General features: G+C 47.0%; 1 protein-coding gene across 1 annotated transcript in view; it reads left to right on the top strand.

The window, feature by feature from the left end:
• Positions 1-15882, top strand: part of RPS6KC1 (ribosomal protein S6 kinase C1) — a 97406-nt gene that overhangs the window by 20578 nt on the left and 60946 nt on the right. Inside the window, exons 4-6 of the mRNA XM_081000499.1 lie at positions 11261-11376; positions 14598-14691; positions 15435-15491. Of these exons, the coding sequence (XP_080856625.1) occupies positions 11261-11376; positions 14598-14691; positions 15435-15491 (267 nt within the window). The remainder of the gene's footprint in view (positions 1-11260; positions 11377-14597; positions 14692-15434; positions 15492-15882) is intronic.

The following is a 15882-nucleotide window of genomic DNA, read 5'->3' as shown; positions in this document are numbered from 1 at the left end:
CCTGGCTGGGACTGATGGGAGTTGGAACCCAACATAATCTGAAGGTCACTTTGTTGGCCGCCCTTGTACTAAATTAAACAAGAGAGGAATTGCTAGGACAAAGCAACCATAATAAGAGAGAGAGCTAGCTAGGTCTCACAACTTCTGCTAGCACCAAGAAGGAGCCTTGTATCAGGCTGCAGAAAGGCTTTCTTTCCTGTGAGCTTTGCAGTTTCTCTGGGTTTCTCCGTTGCAGAATAACATATTGGCCCAGACTGAATGGGTTTTTTTGCGATGCTCATGCCGTGCCTAGAACATGATTGGGCCACACTTGGCTACCGAATTGCCACAGAGCGTTAAGTTTTTATAAAGTTCAAGGACATGATGCTGACGTGCCCAAAAGACTTGGCAAATAGAGGGGGGTGGCCAATGTATTTCTATAATGTAAAAGTCATCCTGGTTAGTATACAGAGCTGCTGAGCAAGTGGTCCAAAAGCAAGCGACAAAATTATTGCATCACTAAAGTGGCAGGCAGCTGTGACGTTTGAAATACATGCACCAGGGCTTCCCCAGTTTCTTATTGCAATTGCACCTCTTCCTGCTGAATGCAAAGGCCATGTTCATGGTGGGGACCATAGTTCAGTAGAAGAGAACCTGGTGCTATCTTTGCAATCTTCTGTCAGGTAGCAGTGAGATGAATCACCTCTGTGCCGCACTCAGTGGAGGCTTAAAGGTAGCAAGCTGAGGACCCACTTAGAAATGTGCCATATGTGCAAATAATGATGCCACCCATCAAACTATATTCGTTATTAGGGACTACGCTTTTGCTCTCTATGCTCACCAACCCCACCTGCCCCCTACCAAACCCCCCTTGCCAAAGCCACACACACACACTGTTTCTGCTAGAGCTCCCAAAAGTTCCTCAGTTCACCTGGGCCACCCGCTGACTTGCTTTTCTCACCAACCTGCCTCTCCTAAGCACCCACTATCTCTGAGGGTGCCTGAGAAAGAAGCCTGCTAGCCTGGAGGTGGGGTGGGTGGGTGATGAAGGAGAGAACAAAGCTTCTTTCTCTCCTTCATTTCTCCACCTGCCAATGCCGTGGGAAGTGTGAGAAAGAAGGCTGCCTATTGGCCTGCTTGCCTGCCTCCATCTCCAGTTCCCTCCCTTCTTGCCCACCCCCCATAGCATGCCTGAGAGCCCAGTTTGTTCTCATGGTGCAGTTCACTGCCCCACCGGTCTGTGGCCAAGTGAGCCGCAGTGTGATAACATTTGTACATTTTCATTACAGTGGTACGTCGGGTTACATACGCTTCAGGTTACAGAGTCCGCTAACCCAGAAATAGTACGTCAGGTTAAGAACTTTGCTTCAGGATGAGAACAGAAATTGTGCGCCGGCAGCGGGAGGCCCCATTAGCTAAAGTGGTGCTTCAGGATAAGAACAGTTTCAGGTTAAGAATGGACCTCTGGAATGAATTAAGTACTTAACCCGAGGTACCACTGTATAAACATGTTTGATGATATTAGAGTATGCACTTTCCCATGTATATTTGGCTAAGTTCTCTGCCCCGTGTCAGAAGTTATGTAGCACATGGTTCAGATGATGCAGATATTATATATACACCTGTATACTTTTTGTCCTGGCTTTCAATGAAAATACTGATTTTTCAGATGGCCAGCTACACAAAAGTTCTAGAGCATCTCCTGCCTTTTATTCACCTAAAGTTCATTAAAATCAGCCCAGGAGGCCCTGACCAACCCCTCCCCCTTTATTGTTGTGTGGATGGGAGATCCCGAACCTTTTCCCCAATGACTCTCTCCCTTGGGAATCCCCCCCCCCCCCCAGAGAGGGACATCTGGCTGGCTTCCTTTTATCATTGATCTTTCAGAGGGTAGACAAAATCTTCCTGCTTAGGAAAGCATTCTGATTGCCACATTAGCTGGTGTGATTGTGATTTTTATTTATTTATTACTGGTTTTTGTAAACTGTGTAAACGAGTTGTTGTGTCAAACTGCTTCATTGTTGTTTATCCATTTATATGATTATGCCAGCCATTGTGAGAGGCATGTGCTGATCATGGAGGGTAGCAGTATTAAAACATTTAAGTTGGCAAGTATTATTCCATCCTACTGGGTACAGTTGGCTGGTAAGGGCAGGTGTTTGTAAGTTGCCTTGAGTTGCCTTGGGCAAGGCAAAGCAGCTAACAAATTTAATAAAGAATAAGAATAAGATATGGGGATGCCATTGAAAGTGATTGTTGTTCTCTAAATCCCAGTGAGTTTTTTTGCCTTAAATTTTGAATTAATTGGATAATAATTTAGCCAGTCTGGCACATATTCTTTCATCTCTTCTAATTTTTTCATTTTTGGTTCTCCTTCTGAAAAATCTAATTGCTCATGGTAGGTACCCCATTTATCCCCCATGTTAATTTTACATTTGCCTTCCAAATCTGAAGTATCAGGGCTCCCTCTCCCCAGAGAAACTTGTGAACTTGGGAATTGGATGAATGCCCTCTTCTTTTTTAATAAAAAAGGTGGGCTTGTTTTTCCAACTGCTGATCCTCAGATAGCCAAAATGGCACCATCTATACCCCAGAGGAAGATGCTGGCAGGCTTGGAGGAGTTTCAAGGTTGGCAGAAGCACAGATCTGCTCAATGAGGACTGATCATACTCAGGGAGCATGGGATATTGGGTGTCTGTTGGTGGTGGAGGAAGCAGGGAGGGTGGAATGGGGTGTCTTGGAAGAGGTCATGGCTGACTGGTGCTCTGAACAGGAGCACTTGATGTTGCAACATTTTGTTGCAGGTCCCAATTCTCTAATGGAATTTCCAGCATGCTTGTAATAATACAGCAGTTCTGAGGAGTTCCCTAAAGGAAGCAATGATGAATAAAACAGTCCCCCCCCCTTCAAACCATCATCTCCTTACCTCCCTGGATGTTTTTATTGAGTTGCATGAGCAAGATTAGAATCCTGGGTAAAATGTGCTCTGAAAGTGGCATTGTTTAATTTCTCTGCTCAAGCAGAGGTTGTAAAATATTCAACGTCATGATTGGGTTTTGTGGGTTTTGGATGTGTGTGTGTGTGTTTTTTTAACAACAGCTTGCATTGGGAACAAGAGTTGGCAAGAGCGAGAGCCCAATAGAAGGGCGGACGAATATTTGGAAGGATGAGAGTAAGACTGGAATGTTTTGCGCATTTGGAATAGTAAAATTAAGGCGATGCGCCTGACTGTTATTGCTCGTTAGTTTTCTCATTTATTTTTTGAAAAAGCAAAAACTAATTCCCCTGCTTTCAAGACATTTTCTAACACAAAATAGGGACGAAAACCTATTGTTACGTGCTCCTTTGTTCTGTAGACCTTCCCAGTCAGGGATGGTGGGGGTTGGAATCCATTTGGAGGATACCATGTTGGCTAGCCCTGTCTTGGTGTATATACGGAACAGAATATCCACAGAACAATTAACCTAAGTACCCCACGTTGAAAGAAAAGTCGTGGAAGGCAGTGCTGGTTACCACTGGACCAGGGCCCACCAAACATCTGCAGGCCACGTTCATGAACCTAAACGCATTCTCTGAGTGCCAGTTCTTACGTCGCGAGGCAAGTTGTTAAGCCTTCAAAAACTACTAGGGGCCAATCTGATCTTCCCTTTATGGGAATAATCTCAAAAAGGCAGCCCACTTCCAGCAAGGCTTAGTTCTCTGGGTGATGAGGGAAGCCAGAGTATGCCCGTTCTCCTCTCCTCACCTCTGTAGCAGCACAGAAGCTTGAATAAATGTTTTCTAAATACTTCTGTAGTTCGGAAGAGCTGCTACATTCCTTTCTCTCTGCACCCTGTCCCCCTTTGCAAAATGGGTGGAGAGCTAAGAATTCCCCCGTTCCCACAAAGTTTCAAAGATGGAAAGCCAATGTATTGTTCTTTCAGTGCTGCTACAATAGAGACCTGTGCACCACGGGGTTATAAGAACCCTTTGATGGTGAGGAAAGAGTTCATGCTGCTTTCCTGAATTTTGCTTGGAGTTTTCCACCTTCTCCACTGGATAGACAATGCTGGCATGGAGCATGGAAACCAAAAGTTAATGACAATAGACCCAGCTGCTCAGCTTTCTTTGATCTTTGGTCCTGCTCCCAGATCTGGCTCCAGCAAAGTAACTTACAACCCCGTATGCACCTCCTCAAAAGTGAATGCCGCTGAGTTACTCCTAAGTGTGCATGTCAGAGGGTAGCCTTAACCAGTATTTTAAATTCCTGTTCCCCTTCCTTGTGAGGCTCTCTCCTAGTGGCTTTTGAATTATTACAAATAAGATCCTTTCCCTCTACAACTTGATCTCTACAGCTCACGCCAGCCCCAGCCAGAATGGTCAATGCTGAGGGATAATGGGAGTTGTGGTGTCACAACATCTGCAGGATACCACATTGGCTGCTCCTGCTTTATTCATTCATTGAAGAGACAGCTAATACACAATGACAAACAGTGATCCTAGTCAATGTGTCACAGAGCAATAATGCGTCTCTCTCACTCAGAGGCAAAAATCCTCTTAAAAACCCCAGACTCTACAACTTTTCTAAATGGCTGAAGTGAATTGGCCATAGTAACTGGCATAGTCTTTTATATCTGACCCGTGTTAGAAAGTCAGATATAAAAACCAAGCGCCAAATGGCTCTTAAAACCAAGGTTTCAGTCGCCAAAACAGAATGTCTAGTTGCCATTTTTGGGCAAGCTGGCTGTAAAGTCTTATTTTTCAAATGATGGACTGACTGTGATTGATTCTCAGTTAAACATCTGGCTAGTTCAGATGACTGGTGATCAGGGATGATGGGAGTTGTAGTCCAGCAACATCTGGGGACCCACAGGTTGAGAAACACTGAAAGAACTTGGAGAACTTAAAGAAGAAAAGCCGCTTAACCCAGAGACAATCCACAAATATTTTGGCCTATTCCTACCCCTCTCTTTTAATGGTGACACGGACCATTCATAACGTAAGAACATTCTTCACAACCGTGAGCGGGGCAGTGGGGTGGGGCAAGCGAAGACAAGTGACAACCATGATGTTGTTCACTGTTCCTGCTGAGGCTGCACAGAAAAAGCATTTTGGTTCCTGCAGTTCATTCTGATTGTGCAGATAAAATGTAACTGATAGAATTCTACAGGGTGTGGTTATTAGTGTGTGAAAACGGTCCAGATCCAAGGAAACCCAGGCAGGCAGGTCCGGATGGTGGAGATGTCGGATGCCATCCTGGTGCCCAGGTATCTTCACTTGGTCACAAGCGGCTGATAACCAGGTGCAAAATGCGCCAACACCTGGCTAATTTCGAACACTGATTATGACACTACAGTGAAAAGTCCTGTTTCGGTGTATAAAGTTAAGAACACAAGAAGAGGCTGGCTTCTGGATCAGGCCCGTGGCCTGTTTCATCCAACACCCTCTACTCATAGCAGCCAGTCAGATGTGTACCTGAAGGAGCGTCTCCACCCCCATCGTTCAGCCCGAACACTGAGGTCCAGCACCGAGGGCCTTCTGGCGGTTCCCTCATTGCGAGAAGTAAGGTTACAGGGAACCAGACAGAGGGCCTTCTCGGTGGTGGCACCTGCCCTGTGGAACGCCCTCCCATCAGATGTCAAAGAGAACAACAACTACCTGACATTTAGAAGATATCTGAAGGCAGCCCTGTTTAGGGAACTTTTTAATATTTAATGCTGTATTGCTTTTAACACTTGATTGGAAGCCGCCCAGAGTGGCTGGGAAAACTCAGCCAGATGGGCGGGGTATAAATAATAAATTATTATTATTATATTATTATTGGCACCCTTCCCTCTCACGGTTCTAGCAGCTGGTATTCAGAAGGACAATGTCTCCAGCTATGGAGGCGGAGCTTACCTTCCATGCATCTGTCTCATTCTTTTTTAAAGGTTGTGTTTTTAATATTTCCCCCCCCCCCCCAAAGAGATGCATTGCATGGAAAATTGCATAACCAAGGAACATTACAGCTACTATATAAATAAAAGTGTATTTCCAACAGGGTTGGGGAAGTCTGTTTTTGCTAGTCATGTGGAAGTGTGCAAAGCAATACAAAGCCCTCGAACTGCTTCCATGATGGCTGGAACTCGGCCACTCCTGTAAGATTTTGTCAGCCGTTACCCAGAGTCTTTCAAGCCTATTTCTGCAAAGTTAAACCACTGAGCCTAGGACTTGCCAATCAGAAGGTCGGTGGTTTGAATCCCCGCGACGGGGTGAGCTCCCGTTGCTCGGTCCCTGCTCCTGCCAACCTAGCAGTTCGAAAGCACGAAGTGCAAGTAGATAAATAGGTACCGCTCCAGCGGGAAGGTAAATGGTGTTTCTGTGTGCTGCTCTGGTTCACCAGAAGCGGCTTAAGTCATGCTGGCCACATGACCCGGAAGCTGTACGCCGGCTCCCTTGGCCAATAAAGCGAGATGAGCGCCGCAACCCCAGAGTCAGTCACGACTGGACCTAATGGTCAGGGGTCCCTTTACCTTTAAGGGACATTGGCTCCCTACGTTGCCTCCCAGTATGTTTCCGAGCACAATTCAAAGTGTTGGTGCTGACCTTTAAAGCCCTAAATGGCCTTGGTTCAGTATACCTGAAGTAGCGTCTCCACCCCCATTGTTCAGCCCGGACACTGAGGTCCAGTGCCGCGGGCCTTCTGGCGGTTCCCTCACTGTAAGAAGCAAAGTTACAGGGAACCAGGCAGAGGGCCTTCTCGGTAGTGGTGCCTGCCCTGTGGAACGCCCTCCCATCAGATGTCAAGGAAATAAACAACTATCTGACTTTTAGAAGACGCCTAAAGGCAGCCTAGTTTAGGGAAATTTTTAATGTCTGATGTTTTATTGTATATTTAATACTTTGTTGGAAGCTGCCCAGAGTGGCTGGGGAAACCCAGCCAGATGGGCGGGAAATAAATAAATAAAATTATTATTATTACTGTCATCATAATCATCTTAGCTACACAGGTGAATTTATAACGTTACAAATGCATCATAAAAATGTGACACCAGATCCTGCTATAGAGCAGAAATCCAAAGTGTGTGAAAATTTCAATAGGGAGCTGTAATGGGTTTAGGGGTTGCTCGTGCGTAAGTTGCCGCCACTCCTGGCTAGGTTACATGGTTAACCCTTTCTGACTGAACATCGTGACTGTCTCAGTCGCTGGCAAAATCCATCAGTGGGCGTTTCTTAAACCTTTTCCAGCATAAAAGTTGTTTGACGCCAAGTCTCCTCCTCCTCTCCCTGCGCGGAAGTCTTCTGCGCAGGGAGGGTGTGGGCAGCGGAGTACCCGTACTCCCCTGCCTCACCCGTGTTAAAATGTTGTCAATCCTGGGCATTGGGAAGGTCACGGGTTCTGATACCAAATTTAACGCCCTATAATCTACGACTAATCTGGGCTGGTTAGTCCCTTTTTTGTCCACAAAGAACACCAGACTGCCCCCCACCGCCTTTGATTCCCTTATGAACCCCCTCTTCAGGTTCTTGTCAATAAACTGCCGTAACTCCTGCATCTCCCGGTCCGACATGGCATACAGCTTACCCACCGGAGCTGAGCCCCTGGGATTAAGTTGATTTGGCAGTCAAAGGGCCTATGGGGGGGTAGTCTGTCCGCCTCCTTCTCGCTGAAGACTTCCTTTAGGTCAGCGTATGGTGGTGGCACCTCTCCCTTTGTTTCCACCGCCAGCCCAGCCACCCTAGCCACTGTCATTTTGGGGGTTTCCTCCCCCAGACAGTGTTCCAAACAGTAAGCTGACCCAAAGGTGACTGACCGCTGATGCCATGACACTACTGGATCATGCAGTGCCAGCCAGCTCATTCCCAGTATTATTGGGGGTCCTGCCAGTTTGGCCACATGAAAGGCAATGGTCTCCGTGTGCCTGGAAACCCTCATTCGCATTGGCGGGGTCTGGTGTGTCACTTCCCCTCCCAGAAGTTCCCTGCCATTGATGGTGGTCACTTGCAAGGGAAAATCCAGGGGTAGCAAGTGTATTTGGTGCTCCAAAGCGAAGTTCCTGCTAAAGAAATTGCAGGAGCTGCCCGAATCCAGCAGCCCCTCAACCTTGACTGGGTGCCCATTCGGGAGTTCTAGCACCACTGCTATGGCTATTGCTGCCCTGGGGGGTTCAGGCTGGGGCACTTCTATTGGTTGCTGGCCTGGCTGCTGGCCCCTTTGGTTGGCAGCCAGGCACTGTCGTTTCCCTCCGCCTGCCCTTCGTCCCCCTTCTCCTCACAGCCAGCAGCCCCCACCATCCCTTGCCAGGCCTTTCTTTGAGGGCAGACCCTTGCAAAATGTCCCGGCCGTTGGCAGAGGAAACACTTCTTGGTGGTTTTCCACTCCTTCCCCTCCCTCTTGCGACCTTCACTGGAGTTTGAAACCTCGCGTGCGCGCACGCCACCTATTTCCATTGGCTCAGCCTCCTGGGAAAGCTGTCTTGGTATTTCAGGAATGCGGTAGTCATGGCAACGTTCCCCTCTCACTTCGCATTTCTCCTGAGCCCGCGCTTCCTGCCTCACTCCAATCGCAAGCACAGCCTTGGTCAGCTGATCCATCGACTGCGGGCGGGGCGCGCGGGACAGCTCGTCCTTCACCATTGGGGACAACCCCTCCTCAAACAACATTTGAATAGGTTCAGAGTCCAGATCCCACCCGAGACGGTGGACCAACATTGCAAAGCGCGACCAGTAGTCTCTAACTGACTGGCTCCCCTGCTTGCACCCCAACAGTTCTCGCCGAGTCACACTTTGCTGGACGTCACTGGAATACATCGCATCCATCGCCTGAAAGAATTTCTTAAGGTCCTTCAAGGCATGATTTTGCGTCGCCATAAGGGGCCTAATCCATTCCCTTGCCCCATCCTCCAGATGCCCCACAACATAGGCCACCCGTTGCTCCTCGTTAGCAAAGTCATCATGCTGCAGTTCCAAAGCGTACTCTATTTCCGTTCGGAACGCATTGTAGTCCTGGGGTTTCCCCCCAAACTTGTGTACCAGCCCCGGTACCTTCCTTGCGATGGGGGTGGGTCTGACCTGAGCATCCTGAGCTCGTCTTTCGTCCAGCCGTGCCATCAGGAGAGCTACATGCTGTTCCAAATCTCGGTTTCTCTCTACCAGACCTTGCACTGCAGCTGCTTGCTCCGTCTCTCCGGCTCCTCCGGTCTGGCTCATGGTGCTGCCTCTCTGGAGCTACGCACAAGCAACGTCAAGGACTGACGGATTGCTGTAATGGGTTTAGGGGTTGCTCGTGCGTAAGTTGCTGCCACTCCTGGCTAGGTTACCTGGTTAACCCTTTCTGACTGAACAGCCTCCAGCATCGTGACTGTCTCAGTCGCTGGCAGAATCCGTCAGTGGGCGTTTCTTAAACCTTTTCCAGCATAAAAGTTGTTTGACGCCAAGTCTCCTCCTACTCTCCCTGCGCGGAAGTCTTCTGCGCAGGGAGGGTGTGGGCAGAGGAGTACCCGTACTCTCTCCGCTGGTCTCCAGCGAAGAGTCTTGGAGCCTCCTCCCCGATTCCCCCACCTGCCCCCCTTCTCCACTGGTGTTACGCTGATTTCCTTCCCCAGCAGATGGGCTGCCTCTCTCCCTACTGGGACCCTCTCCTGCATCCCTTTGGAGCCTTCCCTCCGCCTCTAGCTCCGATGGCAGTTCCCTGACAGGAGCTGTATTTTTTTATAGCTTTTTTTTAAATAGTTTTTTATATCTGTGTAGACGCAGCCAAGGTCTAAAAGCTTGCTTCCCTCTCACCCCCACAATGAAGGCTGACGGGGTTGAGAATGCTGAATTCATCACCCAAAGCGAAAGATAAAGTATTTATGTAGCATTTCAGAATATAAATATTACTACTGTTTTGTGTTGTTCTTTTGGCCATCATGGTCTTATTAACCACAGAAAAAATGAAATGAAATGTGCACTGTTAATATTATCTTTACATTAAAACAGACCAAAATACTACTACTAAATATTCAACATACAAAAGATGACAAAATAATAAAACAAAAATACTTATTAGAGTACAAATGGTCAAGGGAGCTGATACATTTAAAGGCATCCAGATAAATGTTTAAATCAAATCATCCAATTAAATTATCGTGCTTTGCCATATTAGCCTCCATTAGTTTTTCCCTCCGCTTTTGGGCTGCCGCTGCAAATCTCATAACTCTGTCTTATCTCAAAATTGTCAAAATCAGACAACAGATACGGAATACATATATATTGCAATGAACCACACTTTTGGGGAACAAAATAATAATAATAATAAAAAAGACTAGAACATTTCTGTGGAGGGGAAGACTCCTATTTACGTAAGAACTTTTAATCCAGTCGGGGCTCTCTTTGATGGGAGGAGGAGGTGCCAGTTTCTAACTATTCCCATTTTCCCCAGCAGCTCCTGCACCTCCAGCTGTTCGGGGCAGTCCTCCAGCCCTCCGGAGCAGATTTCCGGGCTGGGGAGTTGGGATGCACAGGGGCTGCAGGTGGGAGAGGGAAACGGGCGAAAATTGCCTTTCCTTCTGATGGGAGCGTCCCATAAGCAGAGTTCTACTCAACATCCATCCAAGCCTCTGCCTTTATGTTAGCTGAGGGCCCAACTACGTGTGATGTTAATGATGCGATTAGTAACCGCGCTGTGTGTCTTTAAAAATTAAATAACTGTCTGGGGGGAGACCCACACCTGGTACCAAGATTGCAGCGTTCAGGAAGGTGAAATAGAATCTTTCCCTCTCCAGCTGCAAACTCTGTAAAATCCACCCCCCCCTCCACTCCAATCCTGGTGCAGCAATTACCATTAGGGGAAGGGAAATTAAAAAAAGAAGAAGAATCCCATTGGCGCCCAGTATTTAATTTTAGCAATCGTTGACTTACACGTGCAGTTAGAGCCTTGCTAGGTGGCGATCCAGTCTGCGCAGGGTTAGGCCCGTAGCTAAGGCAGAATGTGGCCATCCATAATGTGACAAGGAGGATTAGAACATTTAGCTTCTGGAAACTGATGGACATATGCTTGTGTCTCTTGGCTAATCTGGAGTGTTGTTTCGCACGTCTTTTAAAGAGGGTGGAATCTTGGGTTCTGCGAGCCGCTGCCAGATTATATCATTTGATTGCAGAAGGCAGGATTGTAGGGGGCATTTTGAGAAGTGCGAAGCTTGTCGCTGTCTCCCAAAGCGATCATGCGTCTTCATAGATTCGGGGCTTTCTTCTCGTAGGGTGGTGGGTTTTTTTTGTTTTTTGATAAAGCAAAGAAAAGGCTTAATTGTTTCTCAGAATGTTGATGCTTTTTATGTTTCAGGGCGATTTGAAGAAAGTGTGATTGAAGAGAGGAGACAGTGCGCAGAAGACTTGCTTCAGTTCTCTGCCAACATCCCGGCGCTCTTTAACAGCAAGCAGCTTGAAGATTTCTTTAAGGTTAAATAACTTCTGAGCCGCTCCACGCCTCGTCAGTGATGCCACTAGGCAGAATAAGCAACAGCCTCGCTCTTGAAGGCAGCTACTCTTTTGAGAGTCAGGTCAAGGCGACATAAACAGGGTCTCCCTTAGGAAAGGAGGGAGGAGGAGGGATCCATTTTAAATGGGTTTATATGTGGGGTGGCATTTGGCCAAGATGGGCTTGGGATAGACCCATTGAAATGAAAGAAACCTAGTAAGATAGGTCCATTAATTTCAGTGGGTCTACTCTTGAGTAGAACTTAAGCCACACCCACACCATACCTTTAAAGCAGCATCATACCACTTCAAGCAGTCATGGTTTCCCCCAAAGGATTCTGGGAACTGTAGCTTATTAAAGGTTCTGAGTAGAGCTATTTTTTCTAGAAAAAGAGGTGCTGGAACTGTGAATGCCTCACTTGTTCTCTTATCATGGCAGTGGTGCCCACCTGATAGCTGCCTGATCTGAGTTCCGGTGAGTTCTGGCTGAAAAAACGCCCTGGTTCTGAGAGTTGTTAAAACTGTAAAGGTAAAGGACCCCTTACAGTTAAGTCCAGTCACGAACGATTCTGGGGTTGCGGCGCTCATCTCGCTTTACAGGCCGAGGGAGCCAACGTTTGTCCACAGACAGTTTTTCCAGGTCATGTGGCCAGCATGACTAAGCTGCTTCTGGCGAAACCAGAGCAGTGCACAGAAACGCCATTTGCCTTCCCCCCGGAGTGGTACCTATTTATCTACTTGCACTTTGATGTGCTTTCGAACTGCTAGGTTGGCAGGAGCTGGGACCGAGCAACGGGAGCTCACCCCGTCGTGGGGTTTCTGAGAGTTGGTAAAGGTAAAGGGACCCCTGACCATTACGTCCAGTTGTGACCGACTCTGGGGTTGCAGCGCTCATCTCGCTTTATTGGCCGAGGGAGCCGGCGTACAGCTTCCAGGTCATGTGGCCAGCATGACTAAGCTGCTTCTGGTGAATCAGAGCAGTGCACGGAAACACCGTTTACCTTCCCACCGGAGCGCTACCTATTTATCTACTTGCACTTTGATGTGCTTTCAAACTGCTAGGTTGGCAGGAGCTGGGACCGAGCAACGGGAGCTCACCCCGTCGTGGGGTTTCTGAGAGTTGGTAAAGGTAAAGGGACCCCTGACCATTACGTCCAGTTGTGACCGACTCTGGGGTTGCAGCGCTCATCTCGCTTTATTGGCCGAGGGAGCCGGCGTACAGCTTCCAGGTCATGTGGCCAGCATGACTAAGCTGCTTCTGGCGAATCAGAGCAGTGCACGGAAACGCCGTTTACCTTCCCACCGGAGCGGTACCTATTTATCTACTTGCACTTTGACGTGCTTTCGAACTGCTAGGTTGGCAGGAGCAGGGACCGAGCAATGGGAGCTCACCCCGTCGTGGGGATTCAAACTGCTGACCTTCTGATCGGCAAGTCCTAGGCTCTGTGGTTTAACCCACAGCGCCACCTGCATCCCCTGAGAGTTGTTAGGAGACCCTTATTTCCCTCACAGAGATGCAATTTTCAGAGTGGTTTAACAGTCAATCCCTCTTCACAAGAACTCTGGGAATTATAAATGTGGGAGGCAAACAGGGGTTTCCTCACAACTAAGTATCCTAGACAATCTGCAGTTCCCATAATTATTTTGGGGAAACTGTGATTATTTAAAGTGGTGTTAGTGGCCAAGGGGTTTATCATTCAACATATTCAGACTGACACATGCAGAGAAGAGGAAAATAATTAGAGCACCTCATTTGAAATCCTTGGAAAGTTAGATAAGGTATTAACACAAATAGTTAATAGCTCAAAATGCAGCCGTTATCTTAATGATTAATATACCAACTGAAATGTAATTAGATAATAATAATAAAAATGAACTGCAACAATGTAAGGACTGCATAAAAAAAAATTGATCAAGGAGCGCAGGAAACCACTTTGATTAAATTGTATAAATTTGGAATCAGTTGGAATTATTTTGACATTAATTGGAATCTGCATAATTGGCAAAACTGTGGTAATACTGGGTCAATATTGGAAAATCAATTAAAAAATTATTTTTAAAAATAAATGAAGTGGTATTAGGAAATACAGCTCTGAACCTTGGTTTGCCTGCATTTGTAAAAGCTCAAAGCAGAGTTTCCCAAACCTGGGTCTCCAGCTGTTTCTGGATTACAGTTCCCATCATCCCTGACAACCGGTCCTGCTAGCTAGGGATGCCATTCATTTCCTATACATATAGGCATGAATGACATGTGCCTGTCTTTAAACACCCATATACCAGATTCTGGGAACCCTTGCACAGTTAGCACAGTCAGTAAAGTGTTAAGAAGAGCTCTTCCTGGATCATACCAAAGGCTCATCTAGTCTAGCACCCTGTTCTCAAAATGGCCGACCAGATGCCCGTGGGAAGCCTGCAAGGAGGACATCTGTGTGAAACAGCACTCACCCCTCTTGCAGTGCCCAGCATCTTGCTGTCCAGAGTCATACTGCCTCCGACAGTGGAGGCTGTAATAGCTAGCCACCATGTCTAAGTAGCTACCCATGTATTCCCCATGAATTGCAAGAGGTGCTGGTGTGTTGTATATATGAATAAATGGGAATATGCCCGCAAAGGAGACACGTGTGCAGCCAGAATGCACTCATGCTTCAGAACTGCTCTCTTTTGTGGAATAGGGCTGCAGGCAAGCAGGGTGATTTAAAGTTTAGGGAAGCTTTTAATGTTTAATGCATTACTGTATTTTAATATTGTGTTGGAAGCCGCCCAGAGTGGCTGGGGAAGCCCAGCCAGATGGGCGGGGTATAAATAATAAATTATTATTATTATTATTATTAAAGTAAATGATATTTTTCTTCACTGAGAAGGCTGCTTAGAATGTGTTGCTTATAGATGCTAGATACTTAGGGCTAAACTGCACACTCACAAAATATGTAGTTGGCAACTATGAGCTTAAAAAAATACCGTTCAGGTGTGGGGGGCTTCCATTGTGGGGAGGGGAGGTATAATTTTTCCTTTCCCCAGGTGGGTGAAAATACCAGTGAGCCTTTTATTTAAGAAGTTAGGTTTTGAATGGAGAGGGTGTGAAGCCTCTGTGGCCTGGCCACATTTATCTATAGCTCTTTTCTTTTTCTTGGTGAAAGTGGAAGTTGCGTTAATCCATAGTAAGTAACAGTTAAATAAGTCCTAATTTCTCTTTCTCTTTCAAGGATGGAGAAGTACATGCTGGGTCCGAATTGATTGGCCCTGCAGATCCTCTGTCGGATTCCCTGACAGACAGCCTGTCGGTCTGCAGTTCTGAAGGTTGGCTCCCACCGTGTTACTTCTCGTAATTTTGTCTCCAGCCCAAGTTTACCAAGTAGGATGATTTATAGCATAGTCAAGGAATTTAAAAGCTCACCTTTTCCCTCCTCATCTCCTCTAGATGGCAGCATTAGCATTTCAGCTAGAATTTTTTGGTCCATGCAAACATGTAAACGTAGTTGGTGTTAGCATGCATGGAGTCCCAAACCTTGCTGCTCTTCGCTGATATGGGATAAAACCTGCTAATGCCAGAGCTTGAGATACCTTAATGCAGCTGTCTTTCTGTAAAAGGCACTTGCAACCCTAAGCATGCTTGTTTAGGGTATAAGCTCTGTTAAAAAGCTGTGGGGATTCTGAGCAAAAGTGCCTAGAACCAGGCTGTAAGTCTGTAGTTTGGCATATCTGCAATGTCTTTAATAAGCATGTGATTCATTTATATTGTTTTAGTTCATGAGGGGTTGGTTTCTCAGACCTTTTTTCTCACACCATTTAAAGTGCTGTGGTACCACTTTAAATACTCATGGCTTCCCCCACAACTGTTTAAAGCGGTGTATTATTGTGCTTTGAGCTATGAATGCGGCCAAGGTCATTTGATTTCTACACAGAGTAGAGAAAGGGTTCAGTATCCCAGTTATAACACATGCAGGCATCATCTCAAGAGTTGTGACCTGTCTTGGGCTACAGAAACTCACCCACTTTCCCTTCTATATATTTCCCCTCTCTTTCCTCCCTTTGGTTTCAAGCTCGGAAGGATGCCGGTCTCCTCGATGACGTGACACTCAGCCAGTCAGAGTATGGAGGTAAGCATGAGTAAGGATTGGTTGATTTGAGTTTCGGTCATGAACGCAGCAGCGTCGTGCTGATCGTTGCTTCTGCGATTAGCTGAAATCTTGGATTGTGTCATGTGGGGAGGGGGGGGGGTCTTCTTTGCCAGTGCGTTCCCCTCAGAAAATGTACTGGTGAAGCAGCACCCAGCAGGACTGAACTGTCTGCTCACCAGCAGATGAGTGGAGACTTCAGTCCTACTCTATGCAGGGGTCTGTTTCACCAGCAGGATCAAATCCCACCCCCTTGCCTATCAACTGACATCACCCAGTGACGTCACCTGATTGACACTTGGACATGGGTCTCACTGCCCAAATTGGACCCTCTGGCAGCCAAGATTTGCCTGCGGCTGGAAGATGCCATGTT

The sequence above is a fragment of the Podarcis pityusensis genome (assembly GCF_964106645.2).
Source record: "Podarcis pityusensis genome assembly, chromosome: 3".
In the NCBI taxonomy this organism is placed as follows: Eukaryota; Metazoa; Chordata; class Lepidosauria; order Squamata; family Lacertidae; genus Podarcis; species Podarcis pityusensis.
Note: the sequence above shows the minus strand (reverse complement) of the source record. Positions and strands in the feature narration are given on the sequence as shown.